The sequence below is a fragment of the Salmo salar genome, chromosome ssa02 (assembly GCF_905237065.1).
Source record: "Salmo salar chromosome ssa02, Ssal_v3.1, whole genome shotgun sequence".
Lineage (NCBI taxonomy): Eukaryota > Metazoa > Chordata > Actinopteri > Salmoniformes > Salmonidae > Salmo > Salmo salar.
Genome location: NC_059443.1, coordinates 55,394,569 through 55,418,777, shown reverse-complemented (window position 1 = coordinate 55,418,777; position 24,209 = coordinate 55,394,569). Strand labels below are relative to the sequence as shown.

At 42.1% G+C, this 24,209-nt stretch overlaps 1 protein-coding gene across 5 annotated transcripts in view; it reads right to left on the bottom strand.

Annotated features, from left to right (window-relative positions):
* Positions 1-19,956, bottom strand: part of LOC106588180 (SEC14-like protein 1) — a 59,807-nt gene extending 39,851 nt beyond the window's left edge. For 4 of the 5 annotated variants that reach the window (XM_014176913.2, XM_014176930.2, XM_014176939.2 and 1 more), the window contains exons 1-4: positions 19,599-19,956; positions 18,553-18,613; positions 17,619-17,788; positions 7,699-7,788 (exon numbers count right to left, since the gene is read on the bottom strand). In XM_014176913.2, the coding sequence (XP_014032388.1) occupies positions 7,699-7,761 (63 nt within the window). In that variant the 5' untranslated portion in view covers positions 7,762-7,788; positions 17,619-17,788; positions 18,553-18,613; positions 19,599-19,956. Of the gene's footprint in view, positions 1-7,698; positions 7,789-12,968; positions 13,305-17,618; positions 17,789-18,552; positions 18,614-19,598 lie in introns of those variants that run through there. The other variant, XM_014176922.2, reaches the window with a different exon arrangement.
* Between the last annotated feature and the right edge of the window lie 4,253 nt (positions 19,957-24,209).

Below are 24,209 nucleotides of genomic sequence, written 5' to 3'. Positions count from 1 at the left end.
GCGCTTCAGTTCTCTCCTTCCAAAAGACTGTAAGAGGGTGTTTCAGAAGACTGACAGTTTTCAAACAGAGAAGAAAAAAAGTGGACAGGGAAGGAAAGAGACATGCAACATTCCTCAAAGCAAAATGTAAAATAAAATCCCTTAAAAGAGAATGAAGCCATGTTTGCCAACTTTCAAGTCTATTGAAAGATGAACTGCAAGGGGAGAACAAGCCTAGTCATACCAAACATAATCTGATGACAACACAGCACAGTTTACAACACACCCACATATCAAATCATACACACCCTGCAAAAACACCTAAAAACATGCACATTCTCATCCCACGGCTATGCTGCATGAAGGTGTGGCACAAAGTACAACACGCTGCCTCACTACTAGGGAGACTCAGATAGGTGCAGTCAAGGCGTTAGCTGAGGGCAGAGCAGGAACAGACCGCTTGCATGGCTTTGTGATCTCACTAGGGCATCAATAACACCACGGCAATGTTCTGTTTAGTAAGGCACACCGTAGCAAAACTTCTCTCAGCTCCATGGCAGAATATTTAAGAGTCGCAGGAAATTGCTTTAAACCAGCAACAATCTCTCAGCTCCATTGAGAAATCTGTTTAATTGCGGGGGGAAAATAGTCTTAAAAATGCTAACATGTCTCTACACCGCCCAGATGGGGGACCACCGTCTCAGCCCCTTTTTGATCCAGAAAATACCCTGAGTGTCTGCCAATTTGTCATTTCCCCGTGGAGAGAGAATATATCAAAACTGCCTCTTCAAACACATTAGCTTTAGAAGGGGCCATATCAGTCAGTGTACATGTACCAATCTCACATCAATAAAGAAAAGGACAGACAATAGGCTAGAGAACACGTGGCATAGTGAGCCAGCTCTCTTCTACTAGGCTACAGAATTCTGACAATGCCAATTCAGGCCGACCTGTTAAAAAGAGATATCAAATCAAGAAAGACAGGACAGACAGACAAACAATTGGCTATGACGACACACAGTGAACCACTTGTATCTGCATTGTTCAACCATTTTGCCTGCCAAATAATCCTCTTCCTTGGATTCCTCAGCTTCTTATGTTGGTTCTCTCCTCCCCCTCTGCTACTGCCCCAGATTAACAGAACCCCGTCCCATCTGACTCGAAAAGGCGTCCGCATACTTCCCATTCGACAGTTTGGGAACGGTTCGTGCTTATATTATGGCAACATTTTGTGCATTTTTTGTTAGTTTTGGTCTTCTGCAAGGTTTTTTGGGGGGGCTGTTCGTGCACACAAACATTTCTCGAGGCAAGCCGAAGATGGTAGTGAAGTCTTGGCCCATTTGTTGGTGTTTGGTCAACAGTAGGTTGGTCAACAGTAGGGATTATTCAATCAAGTGTTTGTTGTCATTCAACGAGAGACAAATCGTTTTCATGCAATTTTTTCACTTGAGATATACTGCACCAAACATCTTAGTTAGATGTAAAATTGCACGGCTAAGATCTCCTCGGGAAAAACGTCAAAATGAATGACAGATCTCTGGCATTAGATTAAGTCTGACTATTTTTTAGGAAGTGTATACTGGCTACAGCGTCTCATGATGGACAAACAGTACTATTGCAGCTTATTTCTCGTTTTTCAAGTGAAGGTGTTTTAACTTCTTAAGGCTAGGGGGCAGTATTCGGAAGTTTGGATGACAGGTGCCCAAAGTAAACTGCCTGTTACTCAGGCCCAGAAGCTAGGATATGCATATGCATGGTAGTATTGGATAGAAAACACACTAAAGTTTCTAAAACTGTTAAAATAATGTCTGTGTTTTGCAGCTTATTTCTCGTGTTTCAAGTGAAGGTGTTTTAAACATTCGGTTCACCTAGCCGAACTGAAGCCTTAAGGCAGCTCATCCCAGCTCGGATGTCCCTTAGGCAGGGTCATTTACAGTACAAAGCCCCTCAGGCAGCCCAATATGGCTTTACTGCTATTTCAGTTCAGTCCCCCTCCCCTCCTGCCCCCCCAGGTGTTGTGCTCCAGCAGCCTCCACTCACAGACTATTTATAGCCCCCTTTCCAGTGTTTGCCCACCACTCACCAGGGAGGAGATTTGCCTCTTTTCCTCACTTTAGTGGAGAAAGCTCATTTGAGGCAGCAAATAGAACCTGCATGCATGGCTACAATAGCCTAACTCAAAATAGTTTATTGAATCACATTCAATTGAAGTGCAGTTAAATTGGATTGAAACAATGCTTTGATCGCATGTCTTCGAGAAATAGTTACAGATCTTGAAGTTGGTCGACTTTGATTTCGCAATGGAAATTGAGTAACAACACCTATTAAGTAAAGCAAGATGAGGTGGTTAACGAAAATTATGAAAACATGTCCTCCTAGCTATGTGCAACACAGTCATGAAGAAGAAACACGAGTAATTTAACACAGATAATTATTCTGATGATAATCCACCATAACACAGTTTAATGTAGTGAACACGCGCCTCCCGGCCTGTAGCCACTGTACTGTGGAGAGGCTGAGGCTGAATAAGCCAGTGTTTTTCCACTGCTCATCTGCCACTGAACCGTTTATTTAGTGAACCCTCAGTGACAGCCCTGCCTGACAGGCCTGTCCTCTAGCTCTGGAGGCTGAGCAAAGAGGCAGAGATAGATGGGGGGGGGGCAAGAGAGGGAGAAAGATGGAGCGAAAGAGAGAAGGAAAAAGAGGACAGTGAGTGCGTTTACATGCACAGTAATAATTTGATATTAAACTGATTAAGGTAGTAGGCCGATTATGCAATAGTCATGTAAACACCTTACTCTGCTTATCTTACATCGGCGTAAGGTCAACATCTATGTAAGCATACAGCTCCAGCTGTGCATTTCATCTGTGCATGTACTAGCACCAGCCAAGCGAGCCTCCCTCTTTAGCGCGAGCGAAGTAAGTTTGGAACAGCTGAATGTATGCAACGTAGTTCAGAATTAAATATGCTTCCCAAAAATAACATGGTCGCTGTGGTAGAACGTTTATTTTGATTGCCGATTTTCTGCATTTATCAGAGTGCCATCAGGTAGCCTGATTTCAGATGTGTCCATGTAAACAGGATTATTAGGGAAATCGTCCTTCTTGCAAAGCATGTAAAAACTATTTATCTGAATATCCACAATAAATCGCATTATTGTGTGCATGTAAACATACAGACAGAGAGAGAGAGAGACGAGAGAGAGAGAGAGAGACACTCGATCTATACTTCCAATTTTTGTACTGCACACATCCTCATCGGATCTGAGTGAGTGAGTACAACTCAAGCATACTGTAGGAGCCAGAATAGACACTCACTCACCAAAAGCCTGCACAGGAACTGCATTTATTAAACTGAGGAAACAGACCAGCAACCAATTCAGCAATGGTACTTCTGTTCAACATAACAGTTCCCATCATTTGCTATTATATTAAAAGGGTTGGTGCAGCGACATAGCTGTCAGTGGTTCTCACAATGGCCTGAGATGGTGTGGGGGTTTGAGTTGTCTACATACTAGATGTAATAGAAGTGATTTGTGCATCCTGGACTGGACAATTCTTGAGTGGTCTGCTTGGTACATTACACAAATGATCAGTCAAAAAGACCAGTTGAAGACCATCACAGTATTATGACTACTAGTGCATGTTAGACCCAAGCAGCTAGATCGTTAGCCACAGTGCAACACAACTACACATCATGTGGCACACATGTTCAATATGAAGCCAAGGTAGCCCTAATATACTTTACCAACCATTCCCTCAAGGTGGTCTTGGGGACCTACAGTTGAAGTCGGAAGTTTACATACACCTAAGTCAAATACATTTAAACTCAGTTTTTCACAAATTCCTGACATTTAATCCTAGTAAAAATTTGCGGTCTTAGATCAGTTAGGATCACCACTTTATTTTAAGAATGTGAAATCTCAGAATAATAATGAATGATTTATTTCAGCTTCTTTCATCACATTCCCAGTGGGTCAGAAGTTTACATACACTCAATTAGTATTTGGTAGCATTGCCTTTAAATTGCTTAATTGGGTCAAATGTTTTAGGTAGCCTTTCACAAGCTCCCCACAATAAGTTGGGTGAAATTTGGCCCATTCCTCCTGACAGAGCTGGTGTAATTGAGTCAGGTTTGTAGGCCTCCTTGCTCACACACACTTTTTCCTGTTCTGCCCACAAATTTTCTATAGGACGAGTTCAGGGCTTTGTGATGGCCACTCCAATACCTTGACTTTGTTGTCCTTAAGCCATTTTGCCACAACTTTGGAAGTATGCTTTACTCTCTGTTCAGAAACGTTCTAGACGGCCAGTTCGTATAGCCTTTAGCCGTACCCTTATCCTACTTCTCCTCTGTTCCTCTGGTGATGTGGAGGTTAATCCAGGTCCTGCAGTGCCTAGCTCCACTCCCACTCCCCAGGTGCTCTCATTTGTTTTTTTAAATGTTATTTAACCTTCATTTAACCAGGTAGGCAAGTTGAGAACAAGTTCTCATTTACAACTGCGACCTGGCAAAGATAAAGCAAAGCAGTTCGACACATAACAAAGAGTTACACATGGAGTAAAACAAACATACAGTCAATAATACAGTAGAAAAATAAGTCTATATACAATGTGAGCAAATGAGGTGAGATAAGGGAGGTAAAGGCAATAAATAGGCCATGTTGACTTCTGTAACCGCAAAAGCCTTGGTTTCATGCATGTTAACATTAGAAACCTACTCCCTAAGTTTGTTTTACTCACTGCTTTAGCACACTCTGCCAACCCGGATGTCTTAGCCGTGTCTGAATCCTGGCTTAGGAAAGCCACCAAAAACCCTGAAATCCCCATCGCTAACTATAACATTTTCCGCCAAGATAGAACTGCCAAAGGGGACGGTGTTGCAATCTACTGCAAAGATAGCCTGCAGAGTTCTGTACCCAAACAATTCGAGCTTCTACTTCTAAAAATTCACCTTTCCAGAAACAAGTCTCTCACTGTTGCCGCTTGCTATAGACCTCCCTCTGCCCCCAGCTGTGCCCTCGATACCATATGTGAATTGATTGCCCCCCCCATTTATCTTCTGAGCTCGTGCTACTAGGTGACCTAATCTGGGATATGCTTAACACCCCGGCCATCCTACAATCTAAGCTTGATGCCTTCAATCTCAAACAAATGATCAATGAACCTACCAGGTACAACCCCAAATCCATAAACACAGGCACCCTCATAGATGTCATCCTAACCAACTCGCCCTCCAAATACACCTCTGCTGTTTTCAACCAAGATCTCAGCGATCACTGCCTGCATTCGTAATGGGTCTGCAACCAAACGACCACCCCTCATCACTGTCAAACGCTCCCTAAAACACTTCTGCGAGCAGGCCTTTCTAAATCGACCTTGCCGGGGTATCCTGGAATGACATTGACCTCATCCCGTCAGTAGATGATGCCTGGCTATTCTTTAAAAGTGCCTTCCTCACCATCTTAAATAAGCATGCCCCACTCAAAAAAATGTATAACTAGGAATAGATATAGTCCTTGGTTCACTCCAGACCTGTCTGCCCTTAACCAGCACAAAAACATCCTGTGGCGTTATGCAATAGCATCGAATGGCCCCCGTGATATGCAACTTTTCAGGCAAGTTAGGAACAAATACACAGGCAGTTAGAAAAGCTAAGGCTAGCTTTTTCAAACAGAAATTTGCATCCTGTAGTACTAACTCAAAAAAGTACTGGGACACTAAAGTCCATGGAGAATAAGAGCACATCCTCCCAGCTGCCCACTGCTCTGAGGCTAGGAAACAATGTTACCACCGATAAATCCACTATAATTGAGAATTTCAATAAGCATTTCTCTACGGCTGGCCATGCTTTCCACCTGGCTACCCCTACCCCGGTCAACTGCCGGCACCCTCCACAGCAACCCGCCAAACCCCCACCATTTCTCCTTCACCCAAATCCAGATAGCTGATGTTCTGAAAGAGCTGCAAAATCTGGACCCAGACAAATCAGCCGGGCTAGACAATCTGGACTCTCTCTTTCTAAAATGATCTGCCGAAATTGTTGCAACCCCTATTACTAGCCTGTTCAACCTCTCTTTCGTATCATCTGAGATTCTTGTTTTTTGTTCTACTGTATTATTGACTGTATGTTTTGTTTATTCCATGTGTAACTGTTGTTTTGTGTCTCGAATTGCTATGCTTTATCTTGGCCAGGTCGCAGTTGCAAATGAGAACTTGATCTCAACTAGCCTACCTGGTTAAATAAAGGTGAAATAAATAAATAAAAATGCTTGGGGTCATTGTCCATTTGGAAGACCCATTTGCGACCAAGCTTTAACTTCCCGACTGACGTCTTGAGATGTTGCTTCAATATTTCCACATAATTCTACTTCCTCATGATGCCATCTATTTTTTTAAGTGCACCAGTCCCTCCTGCAGCAAAGCACCCCCACAACATGATGCTGCCACCCCCGTGCTTCACGGTTGGGATGGTGTTCTTCGACTTGCTAGTCTCCCCCTTTTTCCTCCAAACATAACGATGGTCATTATGGCCAAACAGTTCTATTTTGGTTTCATCAGACCAGGGGACATTTCTCCAAAAAGTACGATCTTTGTCCCCATTTGCAGTTGCAAACCGTAGTCTGGCTTTTTTATGGCGGTTTTGGATCAGTGGCTTCTTACTTGTTGAGTGGCCTTTCAGGTTGTGCCGATATAGGACTCGTTTTACCGTAGATATAGATACTTTTGTACCCATTTCCTCCAGCATCTTCACAAGGTCCTTTGCTGTTGTTCTGGGATTGATTTGCACTTTTTGCACCAAAGTACGTTCATCTCTAGGAGAAAGAATGAGTTTCCTTCCTGAGCGGTATGACGGCTGCGTGGTCCCATGGTGTTTATACCTGCGTACCATTGTTTGTACAGATGAACGTGGTACCTTCAGGCGTTTGGAAATTGCTCTCAAGGATGAACCAGACTTGGCTGATTTCTATTGATTTTCCCATGATGTCAAGCAAAGAGGCACTGAGTTTGAAGGTAGGCTTTGAAATACATCCACAGGTTCACCTCCAATTGACTCAAATGATGTCAATTAGCCTATCAGAAGCTTCTAAAGCTTTTTTCTGGAATTTTCCAAGCTGTTTAAAGGCACAGTCAACTTAGTGTATGTAAACTTCTGACCCACTGGAATTGTGATACAGTGAATTATAAGTGAAATAATCTGTCTGTAAACAATTGTTGGAAAAATTACTTGTGTCATGCAAAAAGTAGATATCCTAACTGACTTGCCAAAACTATAGTTTAACAAGAAATTTGTGGAGTTGGTTGAAAAATGAGTTTTAATGACTCCAACCTAAGTGTATGTAAACTTCCAACTTCAACTGTATGTAAATGTGATATTTAAAACATTTTAATATACATTTGCAAACATTTATTTTGCTTTGTCATTATGGGATAGTGTGTAGATTGATGAGGGAGAATAAACATTTTAGAATAACTGTGTTCATTACCATTACATAACCCAACCACTACTGCCTGGGTATTTGTTAGACCTAGGCTACATCTCATACAACCATGTTGTCAAGTTCAAGTCAATCATATGAAGGACAAGGTTGTCCTAACGTCGTTACCCACCACTTCCTGAAGGTTGTCTTGGGGACCATTGCATCACCACTACAATATCTCTAATATTCATGTGAAGTGTCAATGGAGGTCAAGAGTCTAGGGCAGAGTATCACTTACCTCCATCACCAGCTCAAAGGGATGCTTGTACACCCTGATGGGTGACTGATACTTCTGCACCATGGTGGGAACAACTGTGGTGCCAACGACCTAAGAGAAAACAATCTGATATTAGAGCTTAATAATAACCATCATCACAGATTTGTCTTGGTGAGAGAAGACAATGGGCCAGACTGCATTAGACTGGGAGCGTAACACACAAAGAAAATAGTGCTTAAGGTGGTAAAATGCCAGTATCATTCTGGATGGCCCCGCTGGAGGCATCTGACATGTCATTAAGTAAGCCAGATTTGTGTGTGTGTGTGTGTGTGTGTGTGTGTGTGTGTGTGTGTGTGTGTGGCAGCTGGCGGGGAGCCCGGAGTACTTGGCAGTTTGTCTGCAGTCATAGCCTGCAGGAAGGCACTCTGCTCTGCCGTGGGTGAGGAAGCGCGTCTCATTGAACTGATCAATGAAGGCAACGTTTCGCACCATACATCACACATTCAGGAACTGAACTGCATAGTGAACAGAAATTGAGATAGACATGGCCAAATACTGGAAAGTCAGGGACTGCCAAGTGCCAACTAGTCACTACCACATGACTGATAAACTATTCAGGTAGACCTACAATGATGCGTTTGTAAATGTTATGTGGAGCTAGCGGTAGAGCTGAAAGCTTGGGAGTCATTAATACTGCACTACAGCCTATGTAAACGCATGAACAGGTGGTTGGCTGCAGAGAATTGATGAATTAATGGGTCCTCGGTGATGTAAAATGTAAGCAGTGCATTCCAAGAACTTAGTGGTGGTAACCACAGTGCAGACATTGGCAAATACAGTAGGACTAGGCTATAGTCCTGATAGAGCCAACAGATATTGACCCTGAAACCGGTGCATGCTATTTGGAGGTTGGGGGGGATTTGTCAATGTTAAAATGTGTATTTTCCCATATATAGAGACACACCCTATGTATTTTAATAAAACCAACTATTGATGCATTGAGCTTGTCTGATGCCTTAAGCACACTGTTTGATGAAATAAGACAAATGACTCAAGAGGGAGCCAGAGATCAAGATAACAAATAAAAACTTAACCTGACCAATCTTCTCCCACTTCTGCTGGCTTTCGCAGATTCTGCCATTACTCTCCTGAAGTTGCCTGTAATAGGTTGCCGAATCCACGTGTAACCTTTCTCATGCGGAATGCCAATGTATCTTACTATTTCTACCGATCTGCGTGCCAGTTATATAGTTTTCATGTGCATATTTTCGTGAAACTGTTAAATCTCATTTATAATAACGTCGTTGTATATCAAAATCATTGTCATGTGGTTAATCAAAATTATATCCAAATCTAAATGAACAATGATACAATCCTAAAAAGTAACTTCTATTGCCATTACTAACTATGTAAAAATTGACTATAAAGCCAACAAATAAAAACATTGTAGCCTGCAGGTAGAAAATATCATGATAATAATAAATATACTATAAATCGCAACATCTGCAATGAACTTGAAACTAGGGATGCACGATAATTATTATTATTTTTAAAATTGGTAAACATCGGAATCGGCCGATGTCTAGTTTAACGCCGATGTTAAAAACCGATGTCAAAGCTACCGTGCATACCTATATAACGTAGGTACATGACACCATGTAAAATTTTGCGCTACACGTGCAACACAGCATTCCTAACCTAGCCCACAATGTCTGCTGTGTGGATCGAGCAGTCAACAAGTCGAGCAGTCATTTGAAAGAGTAAGAACATTTCAGCGAGACAACTCAAAAGGCGAAATCCATTAAAGCCTAGATAATGGCATTCAGTGCCCTTAACAATCAACCGTTCTCTGTCGTGGGTGATGTTGGCTTTCGCCGACTGGTACACACTACCAAGTGCACTATTTTTCAGATGTTGCCCTACCGGAGTTACACAGTAATAGCGTCACACCTATTAGCTTCACGACATACATACTATGGAACGCCGTTTGGGTCTTTGCGTGTCAAAAAAGATACAGTAGCACTGTCAAAGCTGTACAAAAAAGTCTGCAAACAAGCAAACACTGGCCACGTACGATGTGTTTACGATACCGCGTTGGTAATAAGGCATCATTTGTTTGACCACAACTTCTGGGGTAGCTAGCTTTAGCTTGGTATCTAGTTAGCACTAATACAACCAACCTGAAAACAATGACGAGTAGAAACTGCAGTCATTTTCATTATTCTTAGTAATGATTTAGGAATCCTTATGAGTAAGTATTAGCTAGGTTGCCACTTGTTCACCTATTGAAATTGAACTTCAGTTCATGAAAATACATAGCTAGCGCAGCTACTTAAGCAGCCAGGTAGCTTCATCTGGCTAGTGCGGCTCGACCGGACAGGGTTGTGAAGCTAGCCACAATAAGGATTAGGCACAATAGTGGAATTTGCAGTTTGCCTTCAAAAATAAAAGTATGTCATTGACAGTGATGCAAATGAATACAAGTAGTAGAATTATGCCAAACTTTTCATTTGAAGGCTAATCGCAAAGTCCACTATTGTGGCTGGCTTCATATAGATGGGTCCGACCACCGTTAATCAAATAACTGTCTTATAAATTAGGGTTATTTTAGATGACACCTAGCTATATAGTTAGCTAGCCAACTGAAACAGGTTGTTGTTTTGCTATGTTTTTGGGGAAGAACATTGTTTGCATCCATGAGCTAGCTAGCTTTATTTTTTTTTTTTATGACCAGCACTGTAGGTGCGCGAGACAACTTTACCAGTATCATAGCATATGTATCGATGAATGGTTGTGACATATGAAATACGAGTGATCGTGTAATCAATGTGTAATAACTACGTAAAAAATGAATGACCGCGTTAATGGAACGTGGAGTCATATTCAGGACTCCCAATCACGGCCCGGATGCGATACAGCCTGGATTCAAACCAGGGACTGTTGTTAAGCTTCTTGCACTGTCTTAGACCGCTGTGTCCATGTGTGTTAACTATTTAACTGTACTAGAATGCTTAAAAGGCAGTTAAAATTTTAAATATCAGTTATCGGTATAATTTTCTTTGGCAAGGAAAATATCGGATATCGGCCAAAAATGTCATATAGGTGCATCACTACTTGAAACGTATCAACTATTAACTTGGTACATTGGATAAATTATTCTGGGCCTTCAGTGTTTCCTGTGCCATTGAACTCGGGACTGACACAGCTGTAGGCTATTTGCGCAACGGATAAGAAGTCATTAAGTAGGCCTATTTCATGACGTTTCTACTGGATCAGAGCATGACATTTTCCCCCTTTCACGCCAAGTGGTTATCGAAAGGGAGAAAGCTGGAAAGAGTTTTATACAGGACCTCCCGCCCTAACATAACCGAGCCTTAATCTAGTAGAATTCACTTATCTTTTTTGACTCACGTGTCTGACAACTGATAATCGGATCAATTGACACGCTGTACCAAAATAAACTAATGGTGGGACTCAATCGCAACACATTGAGTGCCATTTTCAAAATGTCATAATATAACACTTCCTTTTACGCATACTATTTAGTACGCTAGTATGGGTATTTGGACACAGTCGTTATCTTGTACGGTTCACGGCTCATAGGGTCTTACAGGAGAAATGTAGGCCCTATAGTCTAAAGAGGGCCTACAATTGCCACTTTCATCATGATTTTCTCAAATGGTTTGTGATACAAATGTAAAAAGCATGTCAAACATTCTTCCTCCCAAAGTTTATGTGAGAATTGCCAGACCAATCTGAGATACGTTAAATATTTCCGGGCTGTCCTGGCGTGGAATCGCCTTGTGTCTAACAGCTATTGGTTAAGCCTGGGATGTGTTTATTAGGGGCACAACGAGCACTTTTTATCAGACAGGTTCAGATTGTACTACCTCCCTGTTTCAGACCATTTTCTTACGCTTTGTGCCTACTGAATACAACCCAGATCTCAAAACAAAAATGACACTGTGAAATGTAAGTGTTACTGTAAACCTGTACCGATAAGGACATGCAAAGACAGGCAGAGTAACTGCCCAGTCTTAGCACATGGCATACCTTACTTGTTCAGTGTTGTTGATTTATTTAACGTGCAGATACATGTTACTGAGCAGTAAGTGTTGCTTGACGTTTTCAGCAGCCGTGCCACAAGGAAGGGACCTTGTGTGATAGCAAGTGTTAACACCCCTACACAGCACTAGTTCTGGTAGGTCTGATCCATCCAGGGCGTTAGGTTCGGCTTGAGCCACCAACGTTTAAGAAAGCATAAGCCACACGTAACGCACTGGACCAGAGCTATACTACTGAGGGATATGGGGCTTTTCAATTTAAACATCACACTAGCCTGGGTGTCAGTCTTTTTTTTTTTTTTTATTAGGCATGACAATTTCATAGGAGTTGGCAAGAGAGCAGAAGACTGGCACCAAGGCTACATCTATTCTACTGTCTGTAAAAGCTAGGCTAAGCCTTTCCATTTAGCCAACTACAGGGGTTATTTAGGCTACTTAAAAACAGGTGAACAATTGTTACCGTCATGTTTTAAAGGGAGATGATACTTCCCTGTTGAACAAAAGATGTAAGTCAAGGAGAAAAGAACAGGTGAAATTTCAGAAAGCAAACCACAATACAATACAGGTTCTTTGTTCACTGTTATCCATTATGCCATAGCGATGACCAGAAGCACTGTAATACAGTACAAACAAGCTGTGCCAGTCAGTGGCGGTTCTAGACCATTTCAATTGGGGGGGGCAAGCTGGGGCCAGTTGTACTGTTAGAGGGGCCAGTTATATTAGACGTTATTGTTGTCATATCGTTTTCTTCACTAGCAGGCATTAGCAGGCAAAAGACCATGTTCATAATCATCATCGTTGCCACTGTCTAATAACAGATATAAAAAAAAGAACGAAAGCAAAAATTAGTTATGTAAAAATGTTCATACTCCACAATTTGGGGGGGCCACAAGGGGGTCCAAAATTGTTGTCACAGGGGCACTGCCCCCCCACAGAACCGCTAGTGGTGCCAGTGCCACTCAAACACTTATAGCTGAGCCCTTCAGAAATCCAGAACACTCACTGAGTGATGTTCAGTGAGTGAGTCTCACATACTATATACTGTAGCTACAACATATAGAAGCCTATAACATGTGAAGTCGTTAAAAGCATAGTTCGGGTTATTTAGCCTACATTTGAGCTACATTAGCCGGTCATCACAACACATTCACTGCAGGCATGTGGCTTGCAGGCAATACGAATTCACACATGCATAACGTTAAATGAACAAATATAAATGACACTCACCAACGAATTAACGTGATTTATTTAACAATTATCTGCTTCTTTCGATATATTTGGCTCGTATTGTTTAGTCTGGGCAGGGCACTCAAGTACCGTTATACTGTTAATCCATAGTCTTATTCGGTTCCTTTTTCGCCGGTCGGTGACGAACCAGTGCTGAACGTTAGCTAGCTGTTATGCTAGCCAGTTAGCCATCGACCTGATAGCGACAACAGCATTTTAAAAATGCATAGATAGCTAACAGTGAAAAGATTCCAGATGCCGCTAGCGAGCTAAAAACAGCCAGCTGAAGGTTTGAGCCGTGAGGACTGGAGAGAATGAATGTATTTGAACGCTCGAGTTTTCGCATTGACAGTTTACGCCCCTCCCCATTGGTACGGACAGAGCTCAGCAGTGCCGCGGTGCGGTGCGCTCCGCTCATACAAAACAATTCCACTGCTTCTCCATCCTTTTCATATGTAGTTAAAAAAAAAAAAAAAAAGTTTTTTTGTAAATCACTGAATATAAATCAGTTCCTAAATATTATGTTAGCCTATCAGGGAAATAATAGTTGAGTGATGGGACAGAATATTAGAGACAGATGAGCTGCCATATGGTGCTTGAAAATGAAATGTATGCTACCAGCTCAGCGGTCACAAGATTAATGTAAAATGTCCTATATACTGTGATGAGATAGAGGATAAAGCTACGTCAGCTTCACTGCTCAGGGAACTGGGCACACGCAAATGTTTTTGTTTTTTCCCCCATGACCATCAATTCATGATATTGGACAATAGGCCCACGTGACATTTGTTAATTGATCTCTTTCCTCATACTTCGTTTGCAAAACGAGTGTAATTTACTGTGTGGATCCCCTAAAATCCATACTACATTCCTAAAATTATATTTGCCTAATTCTGCACTCAAATATAATCTAAATCCCTGAATCTTGCATAATTTATAAGAGGGCTTTATCCATTTAAAATACAGCATGACATGGTATGCACTTGACAACTCATAAGAACACAACTCAAGTCTCCAGAACCCATTTACTGGACTTCAGCTTAGTTCTGCTAAAGTCCATGTGCACGTACCAGTCTTTCAAAAAAAAAGTGTGGCATAAGTGAGTTGGCAGTACAGTTCATCATAAGCAAGTTGAAGGGTCCCCCAAAATGATTAAGTCATGCTTACTGTATAAGGAATATGTTCAGTAGGCTGCACTGAGTCAACATTGGGAATTCAATCACCAGTGTACTGTACAGCAAAATGAGTCATGGGATACAACGGATGAACCATTTGATAAGATAGATGGAAATCCTGAAACTAACCTGAAAATGCATGAATTATTATTTTTAACTTTAGTAAACTGTTAACATTTTCAATACTAACCCCATTAGCCATGTAATAAGATCTGCTTCCACCATTGCAATGCCTTTATCAACATTCCAGTTGATCAATTTAGGACATTATGGCACAGGGGGAACTGTTGCGTGTTACATGTGTAGTCTCACAACTACCCACTTCCCCTAGGGCAGGGCTTCCTGTTGAATAACCATTTGAGAACATCAAATCCCCGCAGGGATATTAAGAGGTATGAATCATTTGCGTTCAGCCTCAATATGGAGACATTTCACATGGCCGTGGAATCATGCACATGTAGATATCTGCACAGAGTTCAGATATTAGATTTAAGTAGAACTACTAAGATAATCCTCTAAGATCCACACAGGGCAATGTCAGTCTATCCTCTCCATTCTGAGCACATAGGGATTTTAGGTCATATTTCATAACAGTGCCATCAATGACAAGGATTTCTGGGCATAAGCAGCAGCCTTGGGACAAAGCTTATTCTTTGGGCCATGGAATTACACACTAAGTATGCAAGTCTTTTGGCACAGATGGCTAGTGCTGATAGCATGGGGGCAATCACATTTCAAGGCAAACTAGTAACATTCAGCCCCAAACCAAGATCTACCATCAAACCCACCAAGGTTAAAACTACAGTAGGTGGTGCAAATGCCTTCATTTGGTTTTATGTTCACTGTATTAAAAAGGAATAGATTGACATGGATACAAATTTGTTTAGTTTTATTGATGAATCATGGACAAATGTAAGGCAAAACTAGTTCTGACATGCCACATTAGTTTACGCCACCGAGAGAACAGTATATCCCAGAAATGCATTCATACAAATGTGATATGGTGGTTACAGAGCCCTCTGCAAGGTCATTGCAATAACATTCGGTCATGAAAACATTTCTCATGCTTGTAGCGTTTGTTGCTTGCTACCTTCTCCTTGAGGAAGCGGATAATAACATACTTCACTGAATCTTTGACAAATGGTTCTCCTGATGACAATACACCACTATAGATGACATTTAATCTATTTCTATGAATATACATCAGTCAAAACATCAGCGGTTAGTTTGATTCTCCTCCTTCACTCCATCAGGACAAGCGTTGGAACCAGGAAGTGGTACAAAACCTAACACAAGAGAGGAAGTGCATCAACTGATGAGTCAGAACCCATTAGGCTGAAGAGGAGCACAGCGGGGCGTCACCTTGGGGGTTCAAACATGGGTTTGGAAACTTTATACCAGGGGTCTCCAACTATTATGAAAATAGATGCTTTTTATGAGTTCTAGCACAAAACTCAAACAAAAAGCTCCTGGCTGCTATCCAAGCAATGCCACATTGACATTATCCCACCCCTGGTTAGCAACCATCGGCTTAAAAAAGCCAAACGTAATAATATCTGCCAATTAATTTCCATTAATATTGCCCCAGTCTGTCAGTTTGGTGCATGCATTTGCCTAGCACTCCGTATGTATCCAGTTAGCGATGCTAATGATCGCCGTCTTGTGGCTAGACAGACTTTCCCCAAAAACCTTCAATTAAAATGGATAACTGCATAGTAGGCTTACCTGACAAAAATATATTATTTGTATCAGTTGGGTAGCCATTGTTTTGCAAACTGTGCTGCAGCAGACATTCCTTTCGAGATTAATGCATAATTAAAGAGAATTAACCGAAATGTATCTGATGTGATTTAATCATTGACATGGACTCCGATAATTTCATTGTTTGCCAATATATATTTGTAATAAGCCTATTGAGGTAACAATTAAACAAAAAAAAGCCAGAATACCTTATTTTATGGGGCCCCCTTAGTTGTGTATTAACCATTATTTTACCAGTTATATTGACAAATCAATTATACACCAAGGACCCGGGGAAGAGTTGCAGAGAAGAACGGGCCTATTTGAAAGCTATAAAAATAAATGTACACTTTTTTTTAGTAGCTCTGATGCTAGAAAAGGTTGGATACCCCTACTTTATACCATGGCATTGTTAAATACTCGTTACAGATTGGCTTGAAGGGAATTCTAGAGCGTGCATCATTTCCATATAACGCACAGTACATCAGCACAGTAGAATTCAGTGCTAGAGCTCCTTCTTCCACGTTTGAACTGGTTTTGAAAGCAAAAGTCAAATTGAAAACATCATTGGCACTGTTGAATTACATTTTCATAATAGGAAAATAGGACTGCTGGGTTGGTCAGAGATACTTTTGATAAGAAAGGGAAATTCCATTGGAATCGTATTATTGTTTAAGTTGCTAATGTGTCGTCAATGGGCCGTGCGGTGCTTTCTGGGACAAGGAAAGCTCTCCTTCGAGGAGTCAATGTGGACGAAAACATTAGCATGAACTTCGTCAACAAGTACAACATTTCTCTCGAGATCATTTCACTTGTTCTCAGTGACATTACGTACTGTTGATGAAAATTGGCAGGTTTCTCAACTCATACCCTGATTTTGAGAAGGGATTGCATGACGATTAGCATAACCGCGGGATGCTGCATGACAATGTGAACGCGATTGGGTGACAATCTGCTGACCGAGGCATTATAAGTTCCTCCATTGCCCAATGGGAGTCCCTCTGGTTTGGTTAGCTAAATAAGTCTGTTTGGTTATTAAGGCGACTACTATAGGTATCAATTAAACTTATTAGCTGCTTCAGTGGATGTGGAACACATTTCTCCTGGTAAATGTGTTAAATTATAGCCAATGGTACAAAAGGGATAACCAATGCAGGGGTTCTATGTGTTCTCTGGAAAATAATGCAACTCCCTGGGAGGTAAGTTCCACTCCGCTAGTGCGTCGTAGAACATGCCTTCCACAGAACACATAGCCCCTTGGTTATCCCTTATGTAATTGACAAATCTTTACGCAAGATGTTGAAAATGGTGGGCGTAGCCTACGAAGCATGACACATGCAATGAGGAAATAGGCTAGGAGTTGCACAATACACCAACAGCATTTAACCGCCATAAAATATATAAGGAAGGGATACATGTTTTCTAAAGACATTTGTCTGCAGTATCATACAAGAGCATCAACCAGCTGTATACATGCTCACACCTGCAACTGCCAGGGAAGGCTTCACAGAACCCCCTCTGTTATAGTCTAGGTCCAACAAGGCACGCTGCAGCATACGGCCACACTGCAGCACCTGCCCAAGACCAGATTATCAAAAGCATGCACGTCCAGAACGACACACCATTCCCTATATAGTTCACTTCTGACCAGAGCCATATGGGCCCAGTACTGCATCAAAATAGGGAGTCATTTGGGACAGATACACTATAGGCCAAGCCAATATAGTCTACTTACCAGGTAGGCCAATTACAGCAGAGGTGAGAGGGATCTATTTCTAACAGAAATAGAATCTGTCAATATATTTCTATGCTTTGCCCCTTCATTGTCGTCATGCATCTCAACTCAATAGACGCCCCATCATGTGAGTTCATCAAGGACATCTGAGACGATAAGATGCCGACCCACTGCAGGTGAGAAACAGAAGACACGTTTTTAGTACAGTAGTTTGCTGATCTGATAAACATTGGTTTCATATGTCAGACAATTCAATTTATAAGACAATATTTGATCAGTCCCCCATGAGTTTATTGATCTTATCCTAGTGTGCCCCCTACTGGACAAGGTTATCATTACCACCAAAAGCAAAATCTTTGTCACTAGACCACATGTCAAACTCATTCAGTTGAAGGACAAGTGCATGCGGGTTTTCGCTCCTCTCCTGTACTTGCGTGATCAATTCAGCTCATTGATTAGTTTTAAACTCCACTCACCTGGTTGTTTAGGTCTTTATTGCACACAAATTGAAAGGAAATAAAAAGGCATAGAATGAGTTTGACAACCCTGCACTAGACTACTAAACCTGTATATTATTCTACAGTACCCCTTTCCCACTGAAGTCAGTTGGCGAAAGCCAATCTAGTTTAATTGAATTGTAAATACGTCTACAGCATCATCTCAACACAAAAAGATAGAAGGGACACTTATGTTATCTAAAGACAGAGTTTGTCTGCAGTATCATACAAGAGCATCAACCAGCTGTATACATGCTCACACCTGCAACTGCCAGGGAAGGCTTCACAGAACCCCCTCTGTTATAGTCTAGGTCCAACAAGGCACGCTGCAGCATACGGACACTGCAGTACCTGCCCAAGACCAGATTATCAAAAGCATGCACATCCAAAGCAAAGGTGATGGATCCATGATCTTGACACCACAAATATTGTTGCACCTTTGTCAGCATGCATCTCTTGACTTCAAGGACACCCGACTCATTGAGATATGCTGAACCACTACAGATGGGGAAACATAGGAGATTAGTGTTTTAGTAGAGCAGTTTATTGTTGAGATGATAAACATTGGTTTCATATATTAGACAGAATATTTTCAGACTCTCATGAGTGTATTGATCTTATACTAGCATGCACTCCCTCTACTGGACAACGTGTATTATTACCACCAACAGGGAAATCTTTATGGCAGTAGACTACTAACTAAACCTATACTATTTTCTATAGTACCCCATTGCCACTGAAGTTAGATAGCTGGCTAGTGAAAACGAATCTAGTTGAATAGTAAATATATTACAGAATTTTAGATTAACACAAAAAAAAAAATGGATGGATTAAGGGACAACTTAAGTTTTCTAAAAGACAAAAGTATGTGTGTAGTATCATGAGCGTCAAACTGCTGTATTCATGCTCACAACTACAACTGCCAGGCTTCACAAAACCCACTACTTTAGTATACCACCAAAATAAAGGAAACACTTGAGTAAATGAAGGATACAAAGTGTATTGAAAGCTTCCACAGGTGTGGTTTCTGAATGTCAAGCAATTAACATCCGATAATGCTTTGGGTCATTTATAAAAATGCCAAGTCGCCTATTACTTTCACTACCATGACTACAAGAGATTTGCACCTTTGAAAGAGGGGTCTCAAAGCAATATAGGTGGTTTAAAGTGTACGTCAGTCACCAGATTTTAACACGTTGCAGCACTACATCACCTGCCCAAAACCAGATGTAGCTACCACTACACCGTGATTGCCAAATGGCACCCTATTTTCTAAGTGCCCTGGTCAAAATAGGGAATACAGTGACATTTGGGACGGATACACATGTTATAAATACAATAGTTACCAGAAACAAGTACCCCCTTCTTTTTTTTTTTTTTACAAAATGAGACCGTCACTTCTTTGGCCTGGTTGGACGTTTAACAAACCTAGCAGGCTAACATTAGCTTTTGGCCGGCAGGTTAGCAAGGACACATTTCTTACCATGTGTTCATCAATGCGTTTCGGTCATTTCCATCCATGCGAATCATCTCCTTTCCTCAATACATAACATGTAAGGTTATAACAAAAGTTAAAAATGAGCTCTACTTCGCTAGCTTGCCGCCTCAGACTAGGACAAAAATACTTCTTTTGGATTGCTTTGGCGGATCGCATCCAATTTAAGCTGCAGACACTGTCACCTACTGTACCGGAGTGAGACCATTCACGACCTACCTATACTGAACAAAAATATAAACGCAACATGTAAAGTGTTGGTTTCATGAACTGAAATAAAATATATCAGAAATGTTCGAAGCACCAAAAGTTTATTTCGCTCAAATTTTGTGCACGAATTTGCTTACATCCCTGTAAGTGAGCATTTATCCTTTGACAAATTAACGCATCCACTTGACAGGTGTGGCATATCAAGAAGCTGATTAAACAGCATGATCATAACACAGGTGCACCTTGTGCTGCAGACAATAAAAGGCCACTCTAGAGTGTGCAGTTTTTCCATACAACACAATGCCACAGATGTCTCAAGTTTTGAGGGAGTGTGCAATTGGCATGCTGACTACAGGAATGTCTACCAGAGCTGTTGCCAGAGAATTGAATATTAATAATGTTAGAGAATTTTGCAGTACGTCCAACCGGCCTCACAACTGCAGTTCACGTGTAACCACGCCAGCCCAGGACCTCCTCATCCAGCTTCTGAGACCAGCCACCTGGACAGCTGATGAAACTGAGGAGTATTTCTGTTTATCATAAAGCCCTTTTGTGGGGAAAAACGAATTCTGATTAGCTGGGCCTGGCTTCCCAGTGGGTGGGCCTATTCCCTCCCAAGCCCACCCATGGCTGCACCCCTGCCTAGTCATGTGAAACCAATAGATTAGGGCCTAATGCGTTTATTTAAATTGACTCTTTTCCTTATAATCAAATCAAATTTTATTGGTCACGTACACGTGTTTACCAGATGTTATTGTGGGTGTAACGAAATGCTTGTGTAACTCCGTTTCTATTTTTGTTTAGTTTAGATTCAATTCTTTGTGATACACTACTGTAACATTTGGGAAAAGGAACAATTATCCTGCCAACTATTAGCCTTCTCTTTAAAAATTTAAATAAATAAAAATAACTCCACCCCACTATTTACCCTATCTAATCCTACTCCAGACCAACGGTCTGGGGGGACAGAACTCTACCACTCAACACCCCCTGCAACTGTTCTGCAGGAAAAACCTTGCAATCCCAAGTCCTCTGCTACTCTCTTCACTGATTCAGCATACAACACTTTCTGTACTACTCTGACCCTAGCAACCTCAACCTGACTTTCTCTCACCGGACACCTCCGATCTTCAGCCACATGGGCACCCCCACAACTAACACACACAACTTTCTCTACCAAAACTACACATTCCTTCGTCTCATGCCCTCCTGCACACTTCTCACATCTAGGACTCTCCCTCCTACATACTGCTGCAACATGACCATAAACCTGACACCTAAAACACCTAAGTATTTTAAGAACATACACTCTCATGGGATAACTTACTCATGGGATAACTACTTAACCTTATCTGGCAAAGACTCTACATCAAAACTTAACAGAAAAGACGTCTTCTCTGTTTCCCCACGCTCTCCACCGGATCTGCGTTTCACCAAACGTGTCACAGACACCGGGATTCTTCACTTTCAACTGATTTTCCTCAACATTTAATGCCACCCCAGTTATCACTCCTTTCAACCGTGCCCTGCTACCGACAGCATTTCTTGTCCCTATTCGTGTGATCCAGAGCGTCCGCTCCCTCTGGGCTGAAGAAACACAATAAATCATCATTAGTCCACTCCTAGTTACAGTACTTAGCAACTCAACAGTCCCCAACCTCTTCTCCACCCAACCTACCACCACATTTGGATCAGCCAAAATGCACGGATCCATTCTCTCCACAAATCTTAATCCCACTGGGCCAGAATCATCCTTTACATCCTCGGTCCGAGGCCCTTCCACGGTGGTCCTCACTGCAGGAACTTCATCCATACTCTCGTCAGGGTTCCATTTCTGAGCTACACGAACACTTTTCCCTCTTTTTGCACTCAACGCCAATCTTCCTCTCCACACTGCTTCCCTCTACTTCTCAACAGTCATAACTGCACCTACCACCACATCTAATTAATCTTCACTCTCGTCAACTCTCCATTTCTCCCTGGCCAGAGCCAGGGAGAAACTAAATCCTACTGTACCTGCCAGCCCCGTTGCTCTTAAAAAATATATTTGAGACTAAATCTAATGACGTTCTACTCAATATATTTGTGAAACTAATTTACTGTATCCCCTTTTCCCTCATACTAGAGGGAAAAGGGGATACTCTCTCTCTCTTGCTCTCTCTCTTTCCCTTTGAGAGCCACCTCTCTTTCCCACTGACCACACTGTAGCAATGCATTCTCAATGGTTTCTGTTTCCTGGCAGTAATCACACTTCCCTGTTGGATGCTTTCCGATCACATTTAAAGTCTTATTCAACCGTCTGCATCCCACACTTAATCTTCTAAAAAATAACCTCTCTTCGGTCCCTTTCTAGCGTCTTCCCCTCCCCGACTTTCCTCTGTACTTGAAATAAATGCCTGCCCTTAGTATCACTATTCCACTGCTCCTGCCATCTTTGCACCACCACTGTCTATATCAGGCTTTTTGCCTTTGCCTTGCTCATTGAAACTACTTTTCCTGGGTCAGTGTCAGAGCTTCCATACCTGCAGAAATGTAGAGACATTTTGTTATTGTGGATAAAAATATACTGCTCCAAAAAATAAAGGGAACACTTAAACAACACATCCTAGATCTGAATGAAATAATCTTATTAAATACTTTTTTCTTTACATAGTTGAATGTGCTGACAACAAAATCACACAAAAATAATCAATGGAAATCCAATTTATCAACCCATGGAGGTATGGATTTGGAGTCACACTCAAAATTAAAGTGGAAAACCACACTACAGGCTGATCCAACTTTGATGTAATGTCCTTAAAACAAGTCAAAATGAGGCTCAGTAGTGTGTGTGGCCTCCACGTGCCTATATGACCTCCCTACAACGCCTGGGCATGCTCCTGATGAGGTGGCGGATGGTCTCCTGAGGGATCTCCTCCTAGACCTGGACTAAAGCATCCGCCAACTCCTGGACAGTCTGTGGTGCAACGTGGCGTTGGTGGATGGAGCGAGACATGATGTCCCAGATGTGCTCAATTGGATTCAGGTCTGGGGAACGGGCGGGCCAGTCCATAGCATCAATGCCTTCCTCTTGCAGGAACTGCTGACACACTCCAGCCACATGAGGTCTAGCATTGTCTTGCATTAGGAGGAACCCAGGGCCAACCGCACCAGCATATGGTCTCACAAGGGGTCTGAGGATCTCATCTCGGTGCCTAATGGCAGTCAGGCTACCTCTGGCGAGCACATGGAGGGCTGTGCGGCCCCCCAAAGAAATGCCATCCCACACCATGACTGACCCACCGCCAAACCGGTCATGCTGGAGGATGTTGCAGGCAGCAGAACGTTCTCCACGGGCGTCTCCAGACTCTGTCACGTCTGTCACATGTGCTCAGTGTGAACCTGCTTTCATCTGTGAAGAGCACAGGGCGCCAGTGGCGAATTTGCCAATCTTGGTGTTCTCTGGCAAATGCCAAACGTCCTGCACGGTGTTGGGCTGTAAGCACAACCCCCACCTGTGGATGTCGGGCCCTCATACCACCCTCATGGAGTCTGTTTCTGACCGTTTTAGCAGACACATGCACATTTGTGGCCTGCTGGAGGTCATTTTGCAGGGCTCTGGCAGTGCTCCTCCTGCTCCTCCTTGCACAAAGGCGGAGGTAGCGGTCCTGCTGCTGGGTTGTTGCCCTCCTACGGCCTCCTCCACGTCTCCTGATGTACTGGCCTGTCTCCTGGTAGCGCCTCCATGCTCTGGACACTACGCTGACAGACACAGAAAACTTTCTTGCCACAGCTCGCATTGATGTGCCATCCTGGATGAGCTGCACTACCAGAGCCACTTGTGTGGGTTGTAGACTCCGTCTCATGCTACCACTAGAGTGAAAGCACCGCCAGCATTCAAAAGTGACCAAAACATCAGCCAGGAAGCATAGGAACTGAGAAGTGGTCTGTTGTTACCACCTGCAGAACCACTCCTTTATTGGGGGTGTCTTGCTAATTGCCTATAATTTCCACTTGTTGTCTATTCCATTTGCACAACAGCATGTGCAATTTATTGTCAATCAGTGTTGCTTCCTAAGTGGACAGTTTGATTTCACAGAAGTGTGATTGACTTGGAGTTACATTGTGTTGTTTAAGTGTTCCCTTTATTTTTTTATTTTTTTGAGCAGTATATATATATATCATGCATCATTTCCAACCCCCCATATATATATATACTGTATATATATACTGTATATATATATATATATATATATATATATATATATATATGGGGGGTTGGAAATGATGCAGACAATTACATTGATGGAAGCTACAATCGCTCTGGGAACTGCAGAGTGTCAAGGCCAGCCTGAAGAGAAGCTAGCTCAGTGGGGCCACGCAGCAGAGATCCATTGAGGAGCTGCAGAG